This window comes from Gopherus flavomarginatus, chromosome 10, assembly GCF_025201925.1.
Source record: "Gopherus flavomarginatus isolate rGopFla2 chromosome 10, rGopFla2.mat.asm, whole genome shotgun sequence".
Lineage (NCBI taxonomy): Eukaryota > Metazoa > Chordata > Testudines > Testudinidae > Gopherus > Gopherus flavomarginatus.
The window spans coordinates 30,130,953-30,152,967 of record NC_066626.1 but is presented as its reverse complement, the minus strand read 5'-3'; the positions used below and the strand labels follow the sequence as shown (position 1 = coordinate 30,152,967).

The 22,015-nt window shown below is 48.0% G+C and overlaps 2 protein-coding genes across 6 annotated transcripts in view; one reads left to right on the top strand and one right to left on the bottom strand.

The window, feature by feature from the left end:
- HIBCH (3-hydroxyisobutyryl-CoA hydrolase) overlaps positions 1–14,400 on the bottom strand; it is a 91,233-nt gene extending 76,833 nt beyond the window's left edge. For 3 of the 5 annotated variants that reach the window (XR_007768338.1, XM_050916379.1, XM_050916382.1), the window contains exons 1-6: positions 14,284–14,400; positions 11,011–11,053; positions 9,777–9,917; positions 8,311–8,395; positions 6,496–6,576; positions 4,148–4,200 (exon numbers count right to left, since the gene is read on the bottom strand). Coding sequence is in view for 4 of the 5 variants with exons in the window: in XM_050916379.1 (XP_050772336.1) it covers positions 4,148–4,200; positions 6,496–6,576; positions 8,311–8,395; positions 9,777–9,917; positions 11,011–11,053; positions 14,284–14,324 (444 nt within the window). In the remaining variant the exon portion in view is untranslated. Of the gene's footprint in view, positions 1–4,147; positions 4,201–6,495; positions 6,577–8,310; positions 8,396–9,776; positions 9,918–11,010; positions 11,054–12,918; positions 13,053–13,863; positions 14,250–14,283 lie in introns of those variants that run through there. The other 2 variants (XM_050916381.1, XM_050916380.1) reach the window with 2 other exon arrangements.
- The window catches only part of NAB1 (NGFI-A binding protein 1), a 314,417-nt gene that overhangs the window by 105,458 nt on the left and 186,944 nt on the right, over positions 1–22,015 (top strand). The gene's annotated exons all lie outside the window — the stretch shown is intronic.

Below are 22,015 nucleotides of genomic sequence, written 5' to 3'. Positions count from 1 at the left end.
CCCAGCCAATTGGGATGAACTTCAGGAAGGAAGATGAGCATATATGCTGCCTCCTGCCTCATAGCAGAGGAGACATTAACAGGAGAAGTCTGGCTTGCTGAGCTCTCCAAGTTGGAGGACTAACTGGAGAAAAAGGGGGCAGCTGAAGGAGAAGCTAGCTAAGGCCCTAGTTGGCCTAAATCACAGCCCCAGCTCTAATGAAGAGAGCTGTGAAGAATCCTGTCTTAAGGAAGGAGTTACTACTTGCCTGAACCATAATCCCAGCTCCAAGATAAGGGCCAGTTATGGGGATTCCTGCCTTAAGGAGGAAGACCAAAGAGATTGCTCGAAATATAATCCCAAATCTAGGAAGGGACTGGCAGGGAACTCCTGTCTTAAGGAAAGAGAGACTGCCTGCAGTATAACCCAAGAAGACTAAGGAAGAGCTTGAGAAAGCACCTCAGTAGCTGACTGGGAAGAAGCCACACAAGGAGAAAACTCTAGAATGGGAATAGCAGAGTCCATGTTCCTGTGAGGAATGCTGACAAACAGGGAAAAGGTAAGAGCAGCCTAGGAAAGCAGCAAGGGATTACAAGGCATGGTTGTTAGTTGCCCAACACAGGGCACCTGGGCTGGAATCCAAAGGAGAGGATGTGACTAGTTTTCCCCTACCTGTCCCCCAGCACAGTGGGAAGCTACAAGCCTCAAACCTTAGTCAAAGACAGATGAGTCCCAAATGGGGGCCAAAGGCCTGGTATAAAAACCACTAGACTTTGGGTTTTCTGTTTGTACTACTTCTTTCTCCCTGGATGGGGAACAAACTGAGAAGTGACCTGACAGCAGGGTGTGTCCTAATGGTGAGTGTGCCCCGTTAGAGGTGGGAAGGGAAGGATGGAAAGGAGCCTGGAGGGCAGGGAAAGCAAGACTGGTAACAGAAACAGTAAATGAGAGGGGTGAAGAGAGGTCAGGACAACCGTATAACTACAACATGAGCTTATCTCCCTCAACGAAATACCATGTATTTGTGTTGTGTTAGATGTGAGGGTTTGTAAGTGGAAAGTTTCCTCTTTTTTAGTTTAATAACTTAACTCTGGAAAAACTGCCTACATACTGGTATAGTAAGCTGTGTATATTATAAGGGATGAAAATAAGCTAGATAAAACTAGTCAAGCAAGGAGCCAAAAAAAAAATTGCTTTCATCCAGGGACTCTATTAGCCCTATCATCTGCCAAGCAGCAAATGCTATTTTCTCTCACCTGCTAGCAGTTTTTTATATATATGCAAAACTAAGAAATTGGTAGTCAATTCAGTCAGTTACTGCCTTCCCACGACTTATTTCCATAGATTGCTGTAATCAGACACCACTTTTACTGTTCACTCAAACACCACCAGTAAAATTGTTTAAGGCAATGCTATCTCCAAGGACAGTTTTAAGATGCTTTATCAGTGGGTTGAAAACTAAGATCTTCCTGTGATCACATGGATATTCTTACCTAAAAATGAAAACTCAGCCCATACAGACATATTCAACTGCCAAACAAATGACTCAAAGACCTAGGTCTAACAATTTCCAGATCTCATACCACAAATATACAGACTTTATTTTCTATTATGTAATGTGCTCTGCTAGGATTTGAATGTATTAGTGAAATCTAAAAAGCCAAATTAAAGAGAAATGACATATCTCTTTCTTAGAGTACTCTGTTCATGGTATTGTATATAATATGGTATCATTAAGAAACAAAATGGGACTAATATGTACAGCCAATACTAGCTACTCAGTTATAACTAGTATTTATATTTTAGACTTCTAACCTTTAAGAAAGTAAGTTAACCAGGGATAGTGTCCAAGGCAAACTGACCAGAGCTGGAAGAGATTTCTGCAGATTCTGCATGCTAATGTCCCCACTCTTTCAGGGTTCTTATACCAAAATTCCAGCCTCCTTAATAAGCTGCTTTCAAAGCTATTACCAAATCCTCAGAGAAAAGTGCAGGTTTATCTTTAACAGTAACAGAATCATTAAAAATAGCAGTCTGCTTTGTTGTGGCAGAACTCTTGTGTATGACGTCATCTCCTTCCCTCCAGTTGTACCTATCAAACATGACTGCTATAAAGAGGATCAGGTAAACATACCTTCAAAGAATTTGCAGTAAATGTTTGGCACATGAAGTCATGCTGAGTCATTGATGCATACAATTTCCCTTTAGCCCAGTTTGCCTAGTTAGAAGTATTTTTCCCTTGTGAAAGAGTAGCTCATTAACAATATGTGCATGTAATTCCAATGTCAACTAGTCTTAACCGTATAACTTTTAGAAGATCCAACTTATTGCTTGGTTTTAACAAAACAGTAAAACCATCTCTTAAATTCATTTTGGGGCTGCAATGTATCAAGGACTAGATTCTTGGAGTTGCCATGAGTGTGCCATAGGTATGGATGTTATTTTACAGATGAAAAGCAAGGTTCCAGAGTTAATGGTCATTATATATGGAGTCACATCAGGTTTTTTTTTCTATTTTCTGCAATGGTCACTTGAGAGATAGGAACAAAAAGCAACCAAAAGCTGCATTACTACTTCAGTATATTAATGAGTTATGTGAAAGAGAGATGTTACACTTAAAAATTAACTACTTTCTAAATGATGTGGGCCAAATATCACCCAATAATATCTGAAAATGACTTACTGTATAACAGTCATTTAACATAACTCCTCACTTAGTGTTGTCCCGGTTAACATTGTTTCATTGTTACATCGCTGATCAATTAGAGAACATGATCGTTTAAAGTTGCGCAATGCTTCCTTATAACATTGTTTGGCAGCTGCCTGCTTTGTCCACTGCTTGCAGGAAGAGCAGCCCCTTGGAGCTAGCTGGTGGGGGCTTGGAACCAGGGTGGATTGGTAGCCCCGCTATCAGCTCCCCTAGGTTCCCTATGTAGCAGCTGCCCAGCAGGCTATCAATTGCCTGCAGTTCAGCTGTCCCTCCCCCCACTGCCAAGTGCTGCTCCTGCCCTCACCTTGGAGCTGCTCCTGGGAGCCACCTGCTTGCTGTGCAGGGGTGAGGGTTAAGAGGGGTGCTGATGTCAGAGTGTCTCCCCCTCCCCTCCTGCTCCTGTACCCCATTTCCACAGAACAGAGGGGACAGGACAGGGCTCAGGATGGAGGGAGCTTGCTGGCAACAGCTGTTGTCTCAACTTGCTGATGTACTTAAAAAGACAGTGTACTTAGAGTGGGGTCAGCGTACTTAAAGGGGCAATGCACGTGTGTGTGTGTGTGTGTGTCCCTGTCTCTATCTCACATGGACCCCTCTCCTGCCCAGCACTGTGGAAAGTGGGATAGTGTGGGTTCATCATCACGTTCAGTTTCCGCAGGGAATATTTGCAACCACTGCCATGCCTCTACTGTGGGTATGGCTACATCTGGAATTTCAAAGCGCTGCCCCGGCAGCGCTTTGAAGTGTGAGTGTAGTCAGAGCAGCAGCGCTGGGAGAGAGCTCTCCCAGCGCTGCATGTAAACCACATCCTTTACGGGTGTAGCGTGCAGCGCTGGGAGCCGCGCTCCCAGCGCTGCTGCCCTGATTACACTGACGCTTTACAGCGCTGTATCTTGCAGCGCCCAGGGGGGTGTTTTTTCACACCCCAGTTGCAGCGCTGTAAAGTGTGAGTGTAGCCAAGGCCTGTGTCTCCTCCCTCCATTCGTGCTGCCTTGTAGAGTGTGAGGCTACATTAACAATAATATGTTAACCCTTGTGGGATCACCCAGGTGTTCATTCATCATTTAGTAGCAAGGCATTCCCTGGGAAATATCTCACCCTCTGACTCCATCACCTCAACCAAGCTTCACAATTATCATTATAATCAGTATAGTATTACATTTTTGTTTAAAATGTACGTGTGTGTGTACACGTGTGTGTGTGTGTACATTCCTACAAAAATATATATAGTCTTTTGTCTGGCAAAAAATATTTCCCTAGAACCTTGCTAAGATTTGCTTAACATCACTTAGCTTAAAGTAGCATTTTTCAGGCACATAACTACAACGTTAAGCAAAGAGTTACTGTATGCACTTCTTGAAACTGTCAATCTTGCTTCACTCAATATTTTTAATCAAATATTACATTAACATAGACAAGCCATCTCAACTGTCTCACTTAGAAAAATATTTTACTTACACCTCCCATTGTAATCCCATCAATAAGTGCCACGTACGGCTTCTGGCAGGTACCTAACAGAAATGTAACAATTAGGCATAAGTAATATATTTTTGTAGGAATGTACGCTTAACCCCACCCTAGAAGAAAATACCTGTGATGCACAGGTACCACAAATATTTCTCTTAACTGGCTGTAGTTTTTAACAAATTACTTTATACAACAAAGAGATAAAAGGATAAGATGTTAAATTCATAATGAATAAAGTTATTTGATGTCACCACCCAACAGTACAGGTACTTGAAGTAGTTCATAAATTATATGAATAAACTTCAGTATGATTTGTCCGTTAATTCTCTAGGGGGTGAATTCTAGAAACACTTCTATCATCCTTAAGAATGCATTTATAAAGCAACCAGTAAACAAACTTACATTATTCTTAAGACTGTAAGAGTGTGAATACCTAAACACCCAGAGTAACTTAGGAGGAATAAAACCAAGGTCTCAGTTCCTTTGAGGACAGCTTTTTTTTTAATGAAGCTATGCTTTTTAGTCAGTATTTTTAATTAAATCTAATAAACTGCTAAATCCCAACCCATGCTGTTATAGCAAATAGCAACAAAATGCATGAAAATGTAGTTATAGTTCCCACATCAATTTAACTGTCTCTTTGTGTATATGTATTTATAAGAGGGTGTTACACTACTCAGTGTGGGGATCCTGTAGTGAGAAATAGTATTTATCAGATATAACAAAGGAAGTGCACTTTGACCCCATCACCCTAGATGAACATGCAATACTACTGCCTGGGCTGTTAAGGTGATTTTTGTCCTACATCTCCACTTTGACTGCATAAATGAGATGCACTATTTGCTGACAATTTTAGATAAGCACTAGAGGTGCTTTCAATACATAATACAAAATTGCACATGTACAAACTGACATTCTGAAAATCTCACTCAGAAATGCTATCAGAGCAAATTTAGCAAAAATATACATTTGCTTTATATATGCTTTTAATAAAGCCATGATCAACAGAAACACTTGTATGTGCTTTAAAGCCAATGGAAAAGATTTACTTCAAGTCCCCTGTGTTCTTCACTGTACAAACATTGTCGCAATCTGCAAGAGCATGAGAACAAGAAAGTAAAACTGACTTATCTTTTCTAGTCAAAAGGTGGGATAACACAGAAATTAGATGCAAAAACACCACAAATAAGATGTTAAATTCTCAGGGCTTGTCTACACTTAAAATGCTACAGAGGTGCCACTGTAGCATATCAGCGCAGACATTACTTATGCCAACAGAAGTTCTCCCATTGCCATGCAGGTAATCCACCTCCTGCAGCATGGCCTATACGCAGAATTAGGTCATCTTAACTACAACCCTCAGAGGTGTGGATTTTTCACAACCATGAGCACCATAGTGAGTCAACCTATTTTTTTTTATTTTACTGTAAACCAGGCCTCAGTTTTAAAAATCCAATGGTGTTGTCAGATAACACACTAACTTTTCAGAAAGATGAATTTTTAATCTGAAAATATCCTTTAGCTACACCTGAGTTGCCATACAACATCAAAACAGCGGTCCCTCTAGTCAGTATCTTGTCTCTCTGACTGTCACTAGTACCAGATGCTGCCAAGGAAGGCATAAAGCCCAGAATATTCAATTAAACATGTCTGCAGGAAAAGCTTCTTCCTGACTCCAAACTGCTAGTGGTTGACTTGTGTTCTGAAGAATGAGGTGTTAATAACCCATGTACAGTTTATATTCTGACTGTTAAATAGATTATTCACAAAGGTCCAATCTTCTTCTGAATCCTACTGAACCCTTTGCCACAGTAATAATCAGTGGAACTCTACTCATTGCATAATATTTTGTAGCAAAGCAGTATTGCCTTCCCATTTCATTCTGACATAAAATGGGCACTGCTGTATTTACCGTCTAATAATATATCTTGTCACGTCTTCTTAGTGTCTTCTCTAAACTAAACAAATAATACTTCACAATTATCTAGAACACTTCAACTGCAAATCTAGGAATCACTTTCCCCATCACTGAAATATAGGTACTGACAACCCCCAAGATGAAATGGAGAAGTTGTTTAACAGTTTAAAATGGGAAACGAATACCATACTTACCCCCATCCTAAAATTACAAGGGGATTCCCAACTGCCAAATTAGAGATGGGTTACCAAAACTGGCATTTAGTCAGAAAAATTAATACTTTCCAATTTCATCTTTATCTCTTACCAGTTCTATAAAATTAAGTGTTGAATTTATGCTTTAGAGCCCCCATTGTGAAAAATCAAACCCACAAATATTCTAGAGGTATTTTATATTTGGAAATTGCTTTGTGCACACATACCAATAGCATTGTTCAGGATGTATTCTTCTCTGAAGAAATCTTGTGTTAGCCTATCTCCAACTTTTCCTGCATCTGTGATAGCTAGTAAAATAAGACAAAATTCAAACTAAAAATTATTGCATTAAAAATTTTGTAAAATTTAACAAGCACAACAAAAATGGCCTAGTAATATTAAATATTCACAATAAGCAAGGTCTTGTGTATTCTGCAAGATGGACTTAAATTCTGTAGGAGGGGACCCTGTTTTCTGCAGCATTCCAGTGCAGCAAATGGAAGTGTGGCAATTACCAGTAGACCTAAACAATTATTTTAATTACGATCAATATCTTCCTTGAGTTATGCATAATAATATCCTCACTAATTTCTTGTGGGAACATATCCAATAATCTACATCCAGCTCTCATAAAAGTTACGCTTCTGGCATTCATTAGCCTTTTCTACTGGCTGACAGCTTCATAGTTTTCATTCACTGGAATGATCACGGCAGGTTATGATCCTAGAGGGAAAGCCAATTTCCTAGATCAATAAAAACATTCCTACTAAAGATTTTGAATACTGGAAAATGAGGACCCAGTGCTGAGAGGACACTAGTTTCAACAAGCAGACAGGCTGTTGCATTTTCAGGCTACATGGTTTGTTCTTAAATGAGCTAAAGTGGGGTGGGGGGGGAGCAAACTATGGCCTGCGGCCTGGAGCTGTTTTAAGTCGACCTGCGAGCTGCACCAGGCGGCTCGGCCCCACTCCGGCCAGGGACCTGGGTCAGAAGCCGCACCAAGTGGCTCCCAGAAGCTGCCACATGGCTCCGCTCCAGCTCCTGCGCACTCCAGTGGAAGCTGCAGGGGCGGTGCCTGCGGATGGGGCAGCATGCAGAGCTGCCTGGCCGTATCTGTGTATAAGAGCCGGAGAAGGAACACGCCACTGCTTCTGGGAGCTGCCTGAGGTAAGCACCACTCGGAGCCTGCGCCCCCCTGAGCCTCTCCCCATATCCCAACTCTTTGCCCAAGCCCTGATCCCCCTCCTGCTCTCCAAACCCCTCGATCCCAGCCTGAAGCACCCTCCTGAACCCCAAACCTCTCATCCCCAGCCCCACCCCACAGCCTGTACCCCCTCCTGCATCCCAACCCCAATTTTGTGAGCATTCATGGCCCACCATACAATTTCTATTCCCCAATGTGGCCCTCAGGCCACAAAGTTTTGCCCACCCCTGAATTAAAGTAATCCAGTTGGGAGCTCACAAATGCATGGATCACTGTGGTCAGATCTGCCTAATAGGGTACAATCTTTATAGTAAGTTATAAATATAAGGAGGTTTTTTTGCTGTCATGACTATTTGGGTCTTCAGTATCAGTGGGTTGTCTAACAGGGCCTCCAGACTGCAAGGACAGATGCCCACAGTAGCAAGGGATATTTCTGAGGAGGCAAGTTCTTCAAAGTGCTTCCCTCTTCCTACCACATTCACTTCAGTCATGCCTAGTATTAAGCGTTAGCCAGCTATTCATATGGAGTTTATTTTTCAACCATTGTAACAAAATTTTGCTGTCCCAGGGCAAATACAATTTTGCTTTATCTCTGTATTATCTACATAAGCTGAAAAGCAGCTCATGTACAATTCATACATGTTTTACAGTGGCCACATAAAATCTTGATGTTTCTTGCACAACAGTATCTATTTACCTCAATCTCACTAATTCAAATATGCCCTATACTTAGAATGAGGGATATGAATACTGAAGTAACTAATCACTGAAAGTTGTATGTCACAATTGTAAAATAAATAGTGACCAGTGTGAATTCAGCACGTTCTCAAGTCCTTACCTCTGATATCACCTCCTGCACAGAAAGCCTTTCCTCCAGTTCCCTTTATAATTATTAGAAAGGTTTCAGGGTCTTTCTCCCACGTCTAAGAGGAAGGACAAATGAAATATTATTCCCCAATATATAAAAATTCACTTAAAAACACAACTTCTCTCAAATGCTGTCTTTGGTCATTCTTCTTACTGCTTCCAGAAAATGAGCCCTAACAACGTACAAAAGGCAGGACTTGGAAAATCCATTAACACAGCTGAGTAGAAATCTCCCCTGGGTGGGTGCCATCAACATCTGCAGAATCTTTTATTTCCCTCTTAAAAAAACAAGTTTGTTCCCCCTGAAGAAACATTCAGTTCATGCTTGGAAGGTTTAACTGACGTAAAATGGTCTTCCTGAATCAACTCCAGTGTTAATACCATCAGAAGAGAAACAGGGGAAGCAGCTGGGAAGCACTTGCTGCTATTAGAAGTATGTGCTCTGTGAGGACTATTGTCCTCTTTCCTGGTAGGAGTTGCCACACCCTAGAGCAGTCAGCCTGCGAGGAGCTCCTACCAGTGCTATCCCACTTCCACAGCAGAAGACTCTATGATTCAGATGGTATTAACGGGGGCTCAGAGTTCAGCCAGTAGGAGGACCAGGGTGTTAAAGGACCAAACAGACTGGGCAGGAAGTACATGACTGATGGATTTTAGCCAAATGAATTGACTAAGGCCTGGTCTACACACACAGTTTTGTACCAGTATAACTACATCAGTGGAGCATGTTTTTGTTTTTAACTGAAATAATTAGTCGTACAGCCTCCCCAGTGTTGATGCAGTTATAAAAAGTGCATTATCCATCTATCTTAATCCTTTTCCCATATGGCAATAAGCTATACCAATATCAACATGTATACCAATATAACTGCATCAGCACTAAAGAAGGGGGTTGTACCACTTTAGCTATAAGAGTATACCAAATTCTGACTGTCTTAATGTAGAAATCATACCACTTTAACTATACCAGTAAAGTGGTATGATTTCTACATTAAGACAGTCAGAATTTGGACTAGTCCAAGTACTCCCCACCCCAGACCCTAAGCCCTGCTCACATAACGTTTGGAAAAAGGAATCCATATCACCACATATGCAACATGATTCAGCATTTCACTAAAATGTAGGAAGTTATTTGGGGAACCAAACTACCATGCAAGTATAGATTCTTTGATCTATTGCATAGGTCAGGATGGTATTTAAGGACGTGCCTTACTTTAAAACTGTGAGTAGTTTCACTGAATTCAATGGAACTACTCAAACATTTAGTTAGGTGCAAGTTTAAGTACCTTGTTGAAGTAGGGTCTTAATGATTGGGTCAGTGACGCCATACAAGAAGTTACAGATTGATTAAAAAGAACAAAAAAAAGTGGCTGCTTTACATTTAAAACTGCTAGTAGATGTATGAATTTAAGCTGAGTTTAAAATAAAGCCACTAACCTTTAACTGTAGATAAATCTGCCGAATCATAGAAAGATTGAATGCATTTAGAGCCTTTGGTCTATTCAAAGTTATTACTCCAGCACATCCTCTCTTTTCCAATAACACGTCAGCTGTAGAATCTGTGTGTTTGGACATATTCTGTACACGCAAAAATAGGGAGACCAAATAAAACAATGTCTTTAATGTTGAGTAACCATACAGTATAGAGTAGAATTCCATAAACATTCTCAAAACTCCCTTTAACTGTGGTTAGTCATTGTAATTATTTTGACAGAATTCTAGACTGAAGTTTTCCAAAGCATCTCTCAAATTATTTAAAGACTGATTTATTTCAGCTACTCTTTAATGTTGCTCCTAAAGCCATACTAAGTATATTATACTAGCTTCAAGCTTGTTAATTTGAATATTTGGAAATAAAACAGCTTTTGTGTTGTACGTTCTGAAATACATTATGTTCCTCAACGTCTTTATTTAGGACATATGGTTGTGATATTGTTTCATTGAAAACACTTGCATCAGTTATGAGTTAGATGTACAAGACAATCCTCTATTCTCCTACTCATCATCTAACACAGTACACATCGGATCATGACAAATGGCCTTGCCTGTGATCCTGTTTGGCAATATTATACAAAAGTTATGAAAATTAATTTTCATAAGCAATCTTAATTTATAACTCAACTAAAATGTAGAGTAAGCAAACTAAAATATACAGAAGAAAATTTTAGCACACTGGAAAACATTCAGTTTAAAACTACACCTCTACCCTGATATAACGCTGTCCTCGGGAGAACAAAAAAATCTTATCGCGTTATAGGTGAAACTATGTTATTTTGAACTTGCTTTGATCCGCCGGAGTGTGCAGCCCTGCCCCCCAGCCCCCTGAGCACTGCTTTACCGTGTTATATCCAAATTCTTGTTATATCGGGTCATGTTATATCAGGGTAGAGGTGTACTGAGACAAACAGAACAATCACTAAAAATACGTGGGATGCCAAAAAATAAAATCTGTATTTAATAAGCATAAATTCATATTGCAAGAGGAATTTGTAGTAAACACCAACTGAAGTGGAACTGGCAACATTGGACCTAAACACTAAAAAGCTGAATTTACAATATAATGCTGCAATGACTGGATAAACTAAATAAGTGTATACACTTATTCTCTATCACACAAGGGTAGAAGTTACAAATCGGTTTCTAACGCTACCAGATAGAACCCTATACTTACCAAGTGCTGTAGTATTATTTGTAATCTGTTGAATGGCTTCAATCTGAAACAAGAAAGCCAAGGTCAATGGTAGCTAAAGCATTTCAAAAATTAAATGCTCTGAATGAGTTCCACTAAGCTTTGATAGAAGTTTCTAGCTGTAAATGTCAAGTCAGTGGCAGGTTTTCCTAACATATACAACTTTACACAATTCAACTTCTAAATCAGAGATCAGCAACCTTTGGCACGCAGCCCATCAAGGAAATCTGCTGGTAGGCCGGGACGGTTTGTTTACCTGCAGCATTCGCAGGTTCGGCCGATCACAGCTCCCATTGGCCATGGTCCCCCGTTCCAGGCCAGTGGGGGCTGTGAGAAGCAGCATGGGCTGAGGGATGTGCTGGCTGCCGCTTCTTGCAGCCCCCATTGGCCTGGAACGACCAACCACAGCCAGTGGGAGCTGCAATCAGCCAAACCTGCAGATATTGCAGGTAAACAAACTGTTCTGGCCCGCGAGCGGATTTCTCTGAAGGGCCATGTGCCAAGGTTGCCAGTCTCTGTTCTAACTTATGAATAATGTAAAAGCAATCACCCTTTAAAGTCATAAACAACAGACTTGTTAATCACTACAATGGGTTTATAACATGTTTTCTTACACATACTAAAACATGTTTCTAGCATTAATAAATAGTTGTTGGTTTTAAAGGAACAGGGAAAAAGAATAAACAAATAGCATGTGTCAACACCTACAAATCACTGTCATTTCTTAAGTACCTAGAAGTTTCAAAGGAAGTTTGCACATATACAGAAGGAAGTCCTGGCTATAATCAGCAGCTTGGCTCAATGTCCAATATTTAGTAGGCATATTCCGAAAATACCAGTGCATGTTTAATGCTTCAGGCACATTTTCTAGCCCTTGCATCACTGCAATTTTTTTCAGTTGCCCCTATCATAACCTCTAGAGACAATTATATAAATTTAGTTATTTGGGGACAATCTGCTCTAGCTTCTCTGCTGTGCATTGAGAATAACAACTAAAATCTAAGGAGCTGTGCACCATTTACATCAATGTATCCGAGAGAAGATTTTTGCATATAGTCATTTTGTTGGATCTATAAACTGTTTTGTTTTGACAATATTGCATAGTTGCTTCCTCTTTTCTATCCTGCCCCATTCTTGAGAGCAGACCGAACGACACCTGCCAGAGTTCTAAGATACCAGATTTTTTTTCAGTTTACCAAGAGACTACGGCAGTTTGACTATAAAAGATGTCTTATATAACTTTGTACATGAATTGCCAGTGTGCAACCAACCATCTTATCAGTGCCCTAGTTTATACCATTTTCCTCATTTTATTCCCAATATTATCCTATTGTTGGCATTTCCATACTGAAGTTCATTAACAGAATATATTTAAAAGTAAGGGCCAACTACTTTTAGGCCTGAATTACATTTTGCAACAAGTGAGAGTTTACAAAACCTAACATGAATGAGCTCCAGCAGGTGCTACATGATCTGGAGGAACAGATCCCTTGAGCTCTAGATCCATCCACTAATATCTATTTCCATCTGTAGTATAGAGCCCCTGACCAAAACCAGTCTCAGTAAAAGGTATCCCTAAATATCTGGACAATCGACAGACATATATTTGTCTACTGTGGGCTCCACAAGTAGCTAAAAGACAAAGAGAACACAGACTCTAACCTCTTGGACAAGATGGCTAATGAGGGCACTGTGTCTGTGTTGGCCCTGCTGGAGAAAGTTGCTGTCAGCCACACTTGTACTGTGGCCTTGATATCTCCTGTCTTCTCTCAATTAACTCTCTGCAAGCGCTGACAGAGTAGGTGAATGAAAGAGAAGCAAGAATATCAACTCTAGAAGATCAAGTACAAGGGGTCTCTACCCAGGTGCAGAAAAGCCAAACAGACTTACCTTCTCTTAAATTTAAAGTGGCAGACCAATGAAAGGTCTCATCACTATACTCTGAGAATTATAGGAGTACCTGAAGTAGCAGAAAGTGCAGCCCCCTAGAATTTGTTCCCAGGTTGCTTTCAGAAGTGCTCAACCTAATGGATAACAGCCCCAGGTGAGAAATAGCCCCATAGATACAGATTTTTCACTTTTATCAGATCTCCACTTCAAAAACTGTATGTTATTGTTGTCTATTTTAAGAGTATTATATTCTGCCATGAATAATTGGCAAGTGGTCCCAAAATGCCAAAGGTTGAGTTTTAAAAGTTAAATGCTGCAGGTTGCTGCTCCCCCCCCAGGATCATTTTAATCATAGATAGGTAGGACTAAAAGTGACCTTAGGAGGCCATCTAGTCCATCTGTCAATATCGAGGAAGGATTAAGTATACCTAGACCATCCCTGACAGGGGTTTTACTACTTTGGACAAGGATTCCTCATCCTCCCGAACCAGCCTGTTCCAGTGCTTAACTATATTTAAAGTAAGTTTGTTGGGTTTTTTTCTAATATCCAACGTAAATCTCCCTTGTTGCAAACTAAGCCAATTACTACCTGTCCTATGCTTAGTGGACATGGAGAACAATTGATCAATGTCCTCTTTATAGCAACCTTTTTCATGTTTGAAGACTTACTTTCCCCTTCAGTCTTTTTTTTTCCCTCTTCTCTAGATTAAACATGCCCAATTCTTTCAACCTTTCCTCATAGCACATGTTTTCCAAAACATTTGTTTGATGCTTTCCACTGGACTCTCTACAATTTACTCACATCTTTTTTAAAGTTCAGTGCCCTAAAACAGACAGAATACTCCACCTTGAAGCCTCACCAGTGCCAAGTAGAGCTATACAATACAACTACCTCCCATGTGCTGCATGCAATAACCTGTTAATACTTCCCAGAATGACATTTACCTATTTAGGTACAGCATCAAATTGCTGACTCTCCTTCAATTTACGATCTGTTATAATCTCCAAGGCCTCCTTTGCAGTACCATTTTGTATCTGTGTATTTGATTTTTTCCCTCTTCTTAAGCAAAATACTCCGCACTTGCCTCTATTGAATTTGATCTTGCTACTCACAGACCAATTCTCCAAGTATCAAGATTTTACATGCTAATGCTGTCCCACAAAGTGCTTACAACCCCTCTCAAGACGGTAATATCTACAAATGTCAGAAGCACTAGCTCTACTCTGTAACCCAAATCATTAAGTGAAAATACTGAATAGTAGTAGACACAGGGAATCCACATGATATGTCCATCCAGTCTGCCAGCAAACTATTCATTATGAGCACTCCTGCGCCCCTCCCTGCCAGTTTCCCGCTCGCGTTACCTGGGGAGTTGCCTCACCGCCAGCCCCACTAGCGGACCCATCCCTCGTAGGCAACGAGAAACCGCGACAGCCACACCAGCGAGGACGGCCCAGCCAATGTGCGTCACCAAGCCGCGCCTCCTCGGCACGGACCGGAAACAAGCAATAACACCACAAAACGGAAGTCATAGAAAGCGGAAGTGACATCTCTCAGGGCCCGGCTCGCTTCTCTATGGTTTGTGAGGTTGCTGGCTAGCCCTGGACACGGACCGGCGCAGCCCTGCCTGGTCTACGGCTCCCAGAGACTCGGAGGGGGAGTCGCAGAGGGTCCCCCCGCCCCGCATCCGCTGCTCTTCGCGCTCTGCGCTGAGTAGCCACGTGCTCCCGCAGCCAGGCGCCAGCCCGGCTCCCCCCTGCACCCCGACCCAGCCTGGCCACACCGAGCCCGGCTCTGCCCTGCACCCCGACCCAGCCACACCGAGCCCGGCTCCCCCCTGCACCCCGACCCAGCCACACCGAGCCCGGCTCCCCCCTGCACCCCGACCCAGCCACACCGAGCCCGGCTCCCCCCTGCACCCCGACCCAGCCACACCGAGCCCGGCTCCCCCCTGCACCCCGACCCAGCCGGGCTCCCCCCTGCACCCCGACCCAGCCCGGCTCCCCTCTGCACCCACCCGGCTCCCCTCAGCACCCCGACCCAGCCACACTGAGCCCGGCTCCCCCCAGCACCCCGACCCAGCCCGGCCACACCGAGCCCGGCTCCCCCCTGCACCCCGACCCAGCCCGGCTCCCCCCTGCACCCCGACCCAGCCGGGCTCCCCCCTGCACCCCGACCCAGCCCGGCCACACCGAGCCCGGCTCCGCCCTGCACCCCGACCCAGCCGGGCTCCCCCCTGCACCCCGACCCAGCCCAGCTCCCCTCTGCACCCACCCGGCTCCCCTCAGCACCCCGACCCAGCCACACTGAGCCCGGCTCCCCCCAGCACCCCGACCCAGCCCGGCCACACCGAGCCCGGCTCCCCCCTGCACCCCGACCCAGCCACACCGAGCCCTGCTCCCCCCTGCACCCACCCGGCTCCCCCCTGCATCCCGACCCAGCCCTGCTCCCCCCTGCACCCCGACCCAGCCACACCGAGCCTGGCTCCCCCCTGCACCCTGACCCAAACCTGCTCCCCACCAGCACCCCGACCCAGCCACACCGAGCCCTGCTCCCCCCTGCACCCACCCGGCTCCCCCCTGCATCCCGACCCAGCCCTGCTCCCCCCTGCACCCCGACCCAGCCACACCGAGCCCTGCTCCCCCCTGCACCCTGACCCAAACCTGCTTCTCCCCACCAGCACCCCGACCCAGCCACACCGAGCCCGGCTCCCCCCTGCACCCCGACCCAGCCGGGCTCCCCCCTGCACCCCGACCCAGCCCGGCTCCCCTCTGCACCCACCCGGCTCCCCTCAGCACCCCGACCCAGCCACACTGAGCCCGGCTCCCCCCAGCACCCCGACCCAGCCCGGCCACACCGAGCCCGGCTCCCCCCTGCACCCCGACCCAGCCCGGCCACACCGAGCCCGGCTCCCCCCTGCACCCCGACCCAGCCGGGCTCCCCCCTGCACCCCGACCCAGCCCGGCCACACCGAGCCCGGCTCCGCCCTGCACCCCGACCCAGCCGGGCTCCCCCCTGCACCCCGACCCAGCCCGGCTCCCCTCTGCACCCACCCGGCTCCCCTCAGCACCCCGACCCAGCCACACTGAGCCCGGCTCCCCCCAGCACCCCGACCCAGCCCGGCCACACCGAGCCCGGCTCCCCCCTGCACCCCGACCCAGCCACACCGAGCCCTGCTCCCCCCTGCACCCACCCGGCTCCCCCCTGCATCCCGACCCAGCCCTGCTCCCCCCTGCACCCCCCTGCACCCCGACCCAGCCACACCGAGCCTGGCTCCCCCCTGCACCCTGACCCAAACCTGCTCCCCACCAGCACCCCGACCCAGCCACACCGAGCCCTGCTCCCCCCTGCACCCACCCGGCTCCCCCCTGCATCCCGACCCAGCCCTGCTCCCCCCTGCACCCCGACCCAGCCACACCGAGCCCGGCTCCTCCCAGCACCCCGACCCAGCCACACCGAGCCCTGCTCCCCGCAGCACCCTGACCCAAACCTGCTTCTCCCCACCAGCACCCCGACCCAGCCACACCGAGCCCTGCTCCCCGCAGCACCCTGACCCAAACCTGCTTCTCCCCACCAGCACCCCGACCCAGCCACACTGAGCACGGTTCCCCCCAGCACCCTGACATAGCCACACCGAGCCCAGCTCCCACCAACACCCCGACCCAGCCCGGCTCCTCCCCCCCAACACCCCAACCTAACCACAGCGAACCCAGCTCCTCCCAGCACCCCAGCTTAGCCCTGCTCCTCCCAGCACCCAGACCCAGCCACACCCAGCCCGGTTCCCCCCACACCCCGACCTAGGCACACCCAGCCCTGCTCCCTCCCAGCACCCCGACTCAGCCTGGCTCCCCCCAGCACTCTAACCCAGCCACACTGAGCCCGGCTCCCCCCAGTACCCCAACCCAGCCACACTGAGCCCAGCTCCACGCAGAACCCCGACCCAGCCCTGCTCCCCCCAGCACCCCGATCTAGCCACACCGAGCCTGGCTCCCCCCAGCACCCCGACCCAGCCACACCGAGCCCAGCTCCCTGCAGCACCCTGACCCAAATCTGCTTCCCCTCGCCAACACCCTGACCTAGCCACACCGAGCCTGGCTCCCCTCAGCACCCCGACCCAGCCCTGCTCTCCCCACAACACCCCGACCCAGCCACACTGAGCCCGGCTCCTCCTAGCACCCCGACCGAGCCCGGCTCCCCCCCCCCAACACCCCGACCTAGCCACAGCGAGCCTGGCTCCCCCCAGCATCCCAGATCAGCCCTGCTCCCCCCAGCGCCCTGACCCAGCCACACCCAGCCCGGTTCCCCCACACCCTGTCCTAGGCACACCGAGCCCAGCTCTCCCCAGCCCTGCTCCCCCCCAGCACCCTGACCCAGCCACACCCACCCGGCTCCCCCCAGCACCCCAACCTAGCCATGCCAAGCTCTGCTCCCCTCAGCACCTCGACCTAGCCACACTGAGCCCGGCTCCCCCCAGCCCTGCTCCCCCCCAGCACCCCGACCTAGCCACACCCAGTCTGGCTCCCCCCAGCACCCCGACCTAGCCACACCCAGCCCGGCTCCCCCCAGCACCCCGACCCAGCCCGGCTCCCCCCAGCACCCTGACCTAGCCACACCAAGCCCAGCTCCCCGCAGCACCCTGACCCAAACCTGCTTCCCCCCACCAACACCCTGACCCAGCCACACCGAGCCCTGCTCCCCCCAGCACCCGAACCCAGCCACACCGAGCCCTGCTCCCCGTAGCACCTCAACCGAACCCGGCTCCCCGCTGCACCCCGACCCTGCCTTGCTCCCCCCAGCAACCTGACCCTGCCCTGCTCGCCCCACATCCCAACCCACCCCTGCTCCCCCCAGCACCCTGACCCAGCCCGGCCACACCGAGCCCGGCTCCCCCCCCAGCACCCTGACCCAGCCCTGCTCCCCCCAGCACCCAGACCCAGCCACACCGAGCCTGGCTCCCCGCAGCACCCCGACCCAGCCCGGCTCCCCCCAGCACCCTGACCTAGCCACACCGAGCCCGGCTCCCCGCAGCACCCTGACCCAAATCTGCTTCACCTCGCCAACAACCCGACCCAGCCACACCGAGCCCGGCTCCCCCCAGCACCCCGACCCAGCCACACCGAGCCCGGCTCCCCCCAGCACCCCATCCCAGCCACACTGAGCCCGGCTCCCCCCAGCACCCCGACCTAGCCCCACCGAGCCTGGCTCCCCCCAGCACCCTGACCCAGCCCGGCTCCCCCCCAACACCCCGACAGCCACAGCGAGCCCGGCTCCCCCCAGCACCCCAGATCAGACCTGCTCCCCCCAGCGCCCTGACCCAGCCACACCCAGCCCAGTTCCCCCCACACCCCGTCCTAGGCACACCAAGCCCTGCTCCTCCCCAGCACCCTGACCCAGCCCAGCTCCCCCCAGCATCCCGACCCAGCCACACCGAGCCTGGCTCCCCGCAGCACCCCGACCCAGCCCGGCTCCCCGCAGCACCCTGACCCAAATCTGCTTCCCCCCGCCAACACCCTGACCCAGCCACACCAAGCCCGGCTCCCCCCAGCACCTTGACCCAGCCACACTGAGCCCGGCTCCCCCCAGCACCCCGACCCAGCCCGGCTCCCCCCCCCCAACACCCCGACCTAGCCACAGCGAGCCCGGCTCCCCCCAGCACCCCAGATCAGCCCTGCTTCCCCCAGCGCCCTGACCCAGCCACACCCAGCCCAGTTCCCCCCACACCCCGTCCTAGGCACACCGAGCCCTGCTCCCCCCCAGCACCCTGACCCAGCCCAGCTCCCCCCAGCACCCCGACCCAGCCACACCAAGCCTGGCTCCCCCCAGCACCCCGACCCAGCCCGACTCCCCCCAGCACCCTGACCTAGCCACACTGAGCCCGGCTCCCCGCAGCACCCTGACCCAAATCTGCTTCCCCCCGCCAACACCCCGACCCAGCCACACCAAGCCCGGCTCCCCCCAGCACCCCGACCCAGCCACACTGAGCCCGGCTCCCCCACAACACCCCGACCCAACCCGACTCCCCCTCCAGTACCCTGATCCAACCACACCAAGCCCTGCTTCCCCCAGCACCACAATTCAACCCTGCTCCCCCCAGCACCCTGACTCAGCCACACCGAGCCCAGTGCTCTCCAGCACCCCGGCCCAGCCCTGCTTCCCCAACACCCCACCCCAACTGAGCCCTGCTGCCCCAGCACCCTGATCCAGTCCTGCTCCTACCACTACCATGCCCAACCCTGCTCCTTCCAACACCCAACTATACTCACCTCCAGGCCCCTCAGCACTCAGATCTACCTCCACCCACATACTCCAGCAACACCCAGCCCTGTTTCCCCTGCACCCAGACCCGGTGTTATTACCCTACACACACACACCAGTTCTCGCCAGTGCTGCTCCCACACATACCCCACCTAACTACCCAACCATACCTAGTGCTGATGCTTCGTCTGCACTCACTGTGCACTGCTCACCCATATCTAGCACTACTTTCTCACACATCCCACGAACGCACTCTATGCTGCTCCTGTGCACCTTCTTCCACCCAGCCCCGCTGACCCCCACACACACATACTCTGATCTTCCAGTATGTCCCATTTCCTGCTGCAGTGCTCCCCATTAAGTGTTGAAACATTTTCTAAACCTCACCCTGAACTAGCATAGGCATCCAATTTAAAGGAACCAAATTCCTCTTCCAACCCTCTACTTCCCATCCACTTCCCTTCTTTTTCCCATCTCTGCCAGAGTATACTGATCAATATCCCTTGTCACACAACCCATTCCGCAGGTGATAGGTGGGTTTAGAGTGGTGACTGTATTAGTCTATATCAGCAAAAACAATGAGGAGCTCTTGTGGCACCTTAGAGTGGAACATACAGTAAGGATGTATAAATACACAGCCTATGGAAAGATGGGAGTTGCCTTACCAAGTTGGGGGGTCGGTGGTAACAAACCAATTCAATTAAGGTGGAAGAGGGCTATTGTCAACAGCTGACAAAAAGGGGTGGAAATCACTTTTGTAGTGCCAATGTAAACAAGGTGGCCCATTTCGAACAGTTGACAAGAAGGTGTGAGTATCAGGAGGGGAGAATTATTTTTTGTACTGACCCATCCACTCCCAGTCTATTCAGACCTAATTTGATGGTATCCAGTTTGCAAAATAATTCCAGTTTTGCAGTTTCTTGGAGTAAGTTTTTCAATTTTTTTTGTTGAAGAATGGCCACTTTTAAGTCTGTTATTGAGTGTCCAGGAGAACTGAAGTGTTCTCCTACTGTTTTTTGCATGTTATGATTCCTGATGTCAGATTTGTGTCCATTTATTCTTTTGCGTAGAGACTGTCCTGTTTGGCCAATGTACATAGCAGAGAAGCATTGCTGGCACATGATGGCATATATCACATTGGTACATGTGCAGATGAACGAGCCCCTGATGGTGTGACTGATGTGATTAGGTCCTATGATGGTCCTTGGGAGACAGGCCCGTCCTCGCTTGCAGACAGCCCCCCAACCTGAAGCAAATACTCAGCAGCAGCTACACACCACCCAACAAAAACACTAACCCAGGAACCAAACCCTGCAACAAACCCAAGTGCCAACTCTGTCCATATCTATTCAAGGGACATCATCATAGGACCTAACCACATCAGCCACACCATCAGGGGCTTGTTAAGAACAGGCTTAAGGGTAAGGTCAGGGGGTTCCTCACTGAGCAACATTAATAGGTCTTGGTTCCTGCTGATATTGAATAGCTGGGGAATAGTAGGTAGATCTGCTCTCTTGTGAGGAGAATATATTATGGGGAAAAAGCAGATAGCCCAGTTTCCCTAATGGCAAACAGGACTGCACAGAGCTTGGCATATCTCCCACCTCAGTAGAGAAGTCTTGAAGAAGCCCTTCAAATTGGTTGCCATTCAGTTTGAGCACATGAGGAATGCTAGCTAAGTGTTGGTATACAGGCTCACTGTCACTAAAAATAAACTTACCTGAAGAAGTTTTAGCTACTACCTATAGTATTGTCATCAGTGTCCCAGCGGAAGTCCTGGAGGAGTTTGAATGCATTGGAGTTTGCATTTACAAAGACATAAACATAACCCCATCCTCACTGTCACGGGATTAGTCTCTAAAAGAGGTATAGAGTTTGTCTTGTCTTCTGCTTAGATTGTAAGCTTTTTGAGCTTGGGACCATCTTTTTTGTTCTGTGTTTGTATAGAATTTAGCATAATGTGGTCCTGCTTTATGACAGACTGCAGCAGTCATACAAATAATGAATGCTACTACTACTATGTAAATAGTTAACGGAAGATGGTGCTTGAGAGTATGCAGCATTATGCCTTGGTTTTGTAGGAACTATAAAACTTGTGCTTTGCAAATGGCTTCTTATATACAGCTTTTTAGCATGATGCAGTTCTTAGCATGAAGTCAAAAGCAAAAGTGTGTTTATTCCTTTCATTCAGCTTTACTGTGTTTGAACATTATCTCAAAACACAATTCAAATAGGGATCCCTCCGAACTGGCTTTGAGTGTTAATAGGACTGCACCAGTTTCCCAAATCGTGTGCGAGACATGGTAGAGGCTAATAGTAAGTACAGGGTTTTTTAGGTGGTTTTGAACATATTGCCCTGTCTAGAAAAGCCAGCTGCAAATGTTCTAACAGGTTTGGGGATGGGAGTCTATCTGAACATAGGTTTAGAATGATTTTCAAACATGCTTATATCTTTGGTGAGATTAGGAACTTGGGTGATGATCCTGCAATGAGGTTCATGTAGGTGGATCCCTGCTGTTCTGCAGATTCCCATTGATCGCCCATATGGAGATTACTGCAGGACTGGATTTATCCCTGGAGTGCCACCACTCATCTTAAAATAGAAAATGCAATTAAAGTTTAAGGATAACTTTGGGGGTGATTTATAACTTTGCTCGCTATAGGATGGAATCAAAACTTTATAACTGGGTTCACAGGCCCTACCCTGCCAACAGCTAACAAAGATTCTACTTTAACTCAAACAATATGGGCCTGTGCTTCAAGTGTCTATGTATTTGTTACAATAATATAGTAAAAATAATTTAGTAATCTGAGGTCTTCTCAGTGCTGTTCTCCAACATA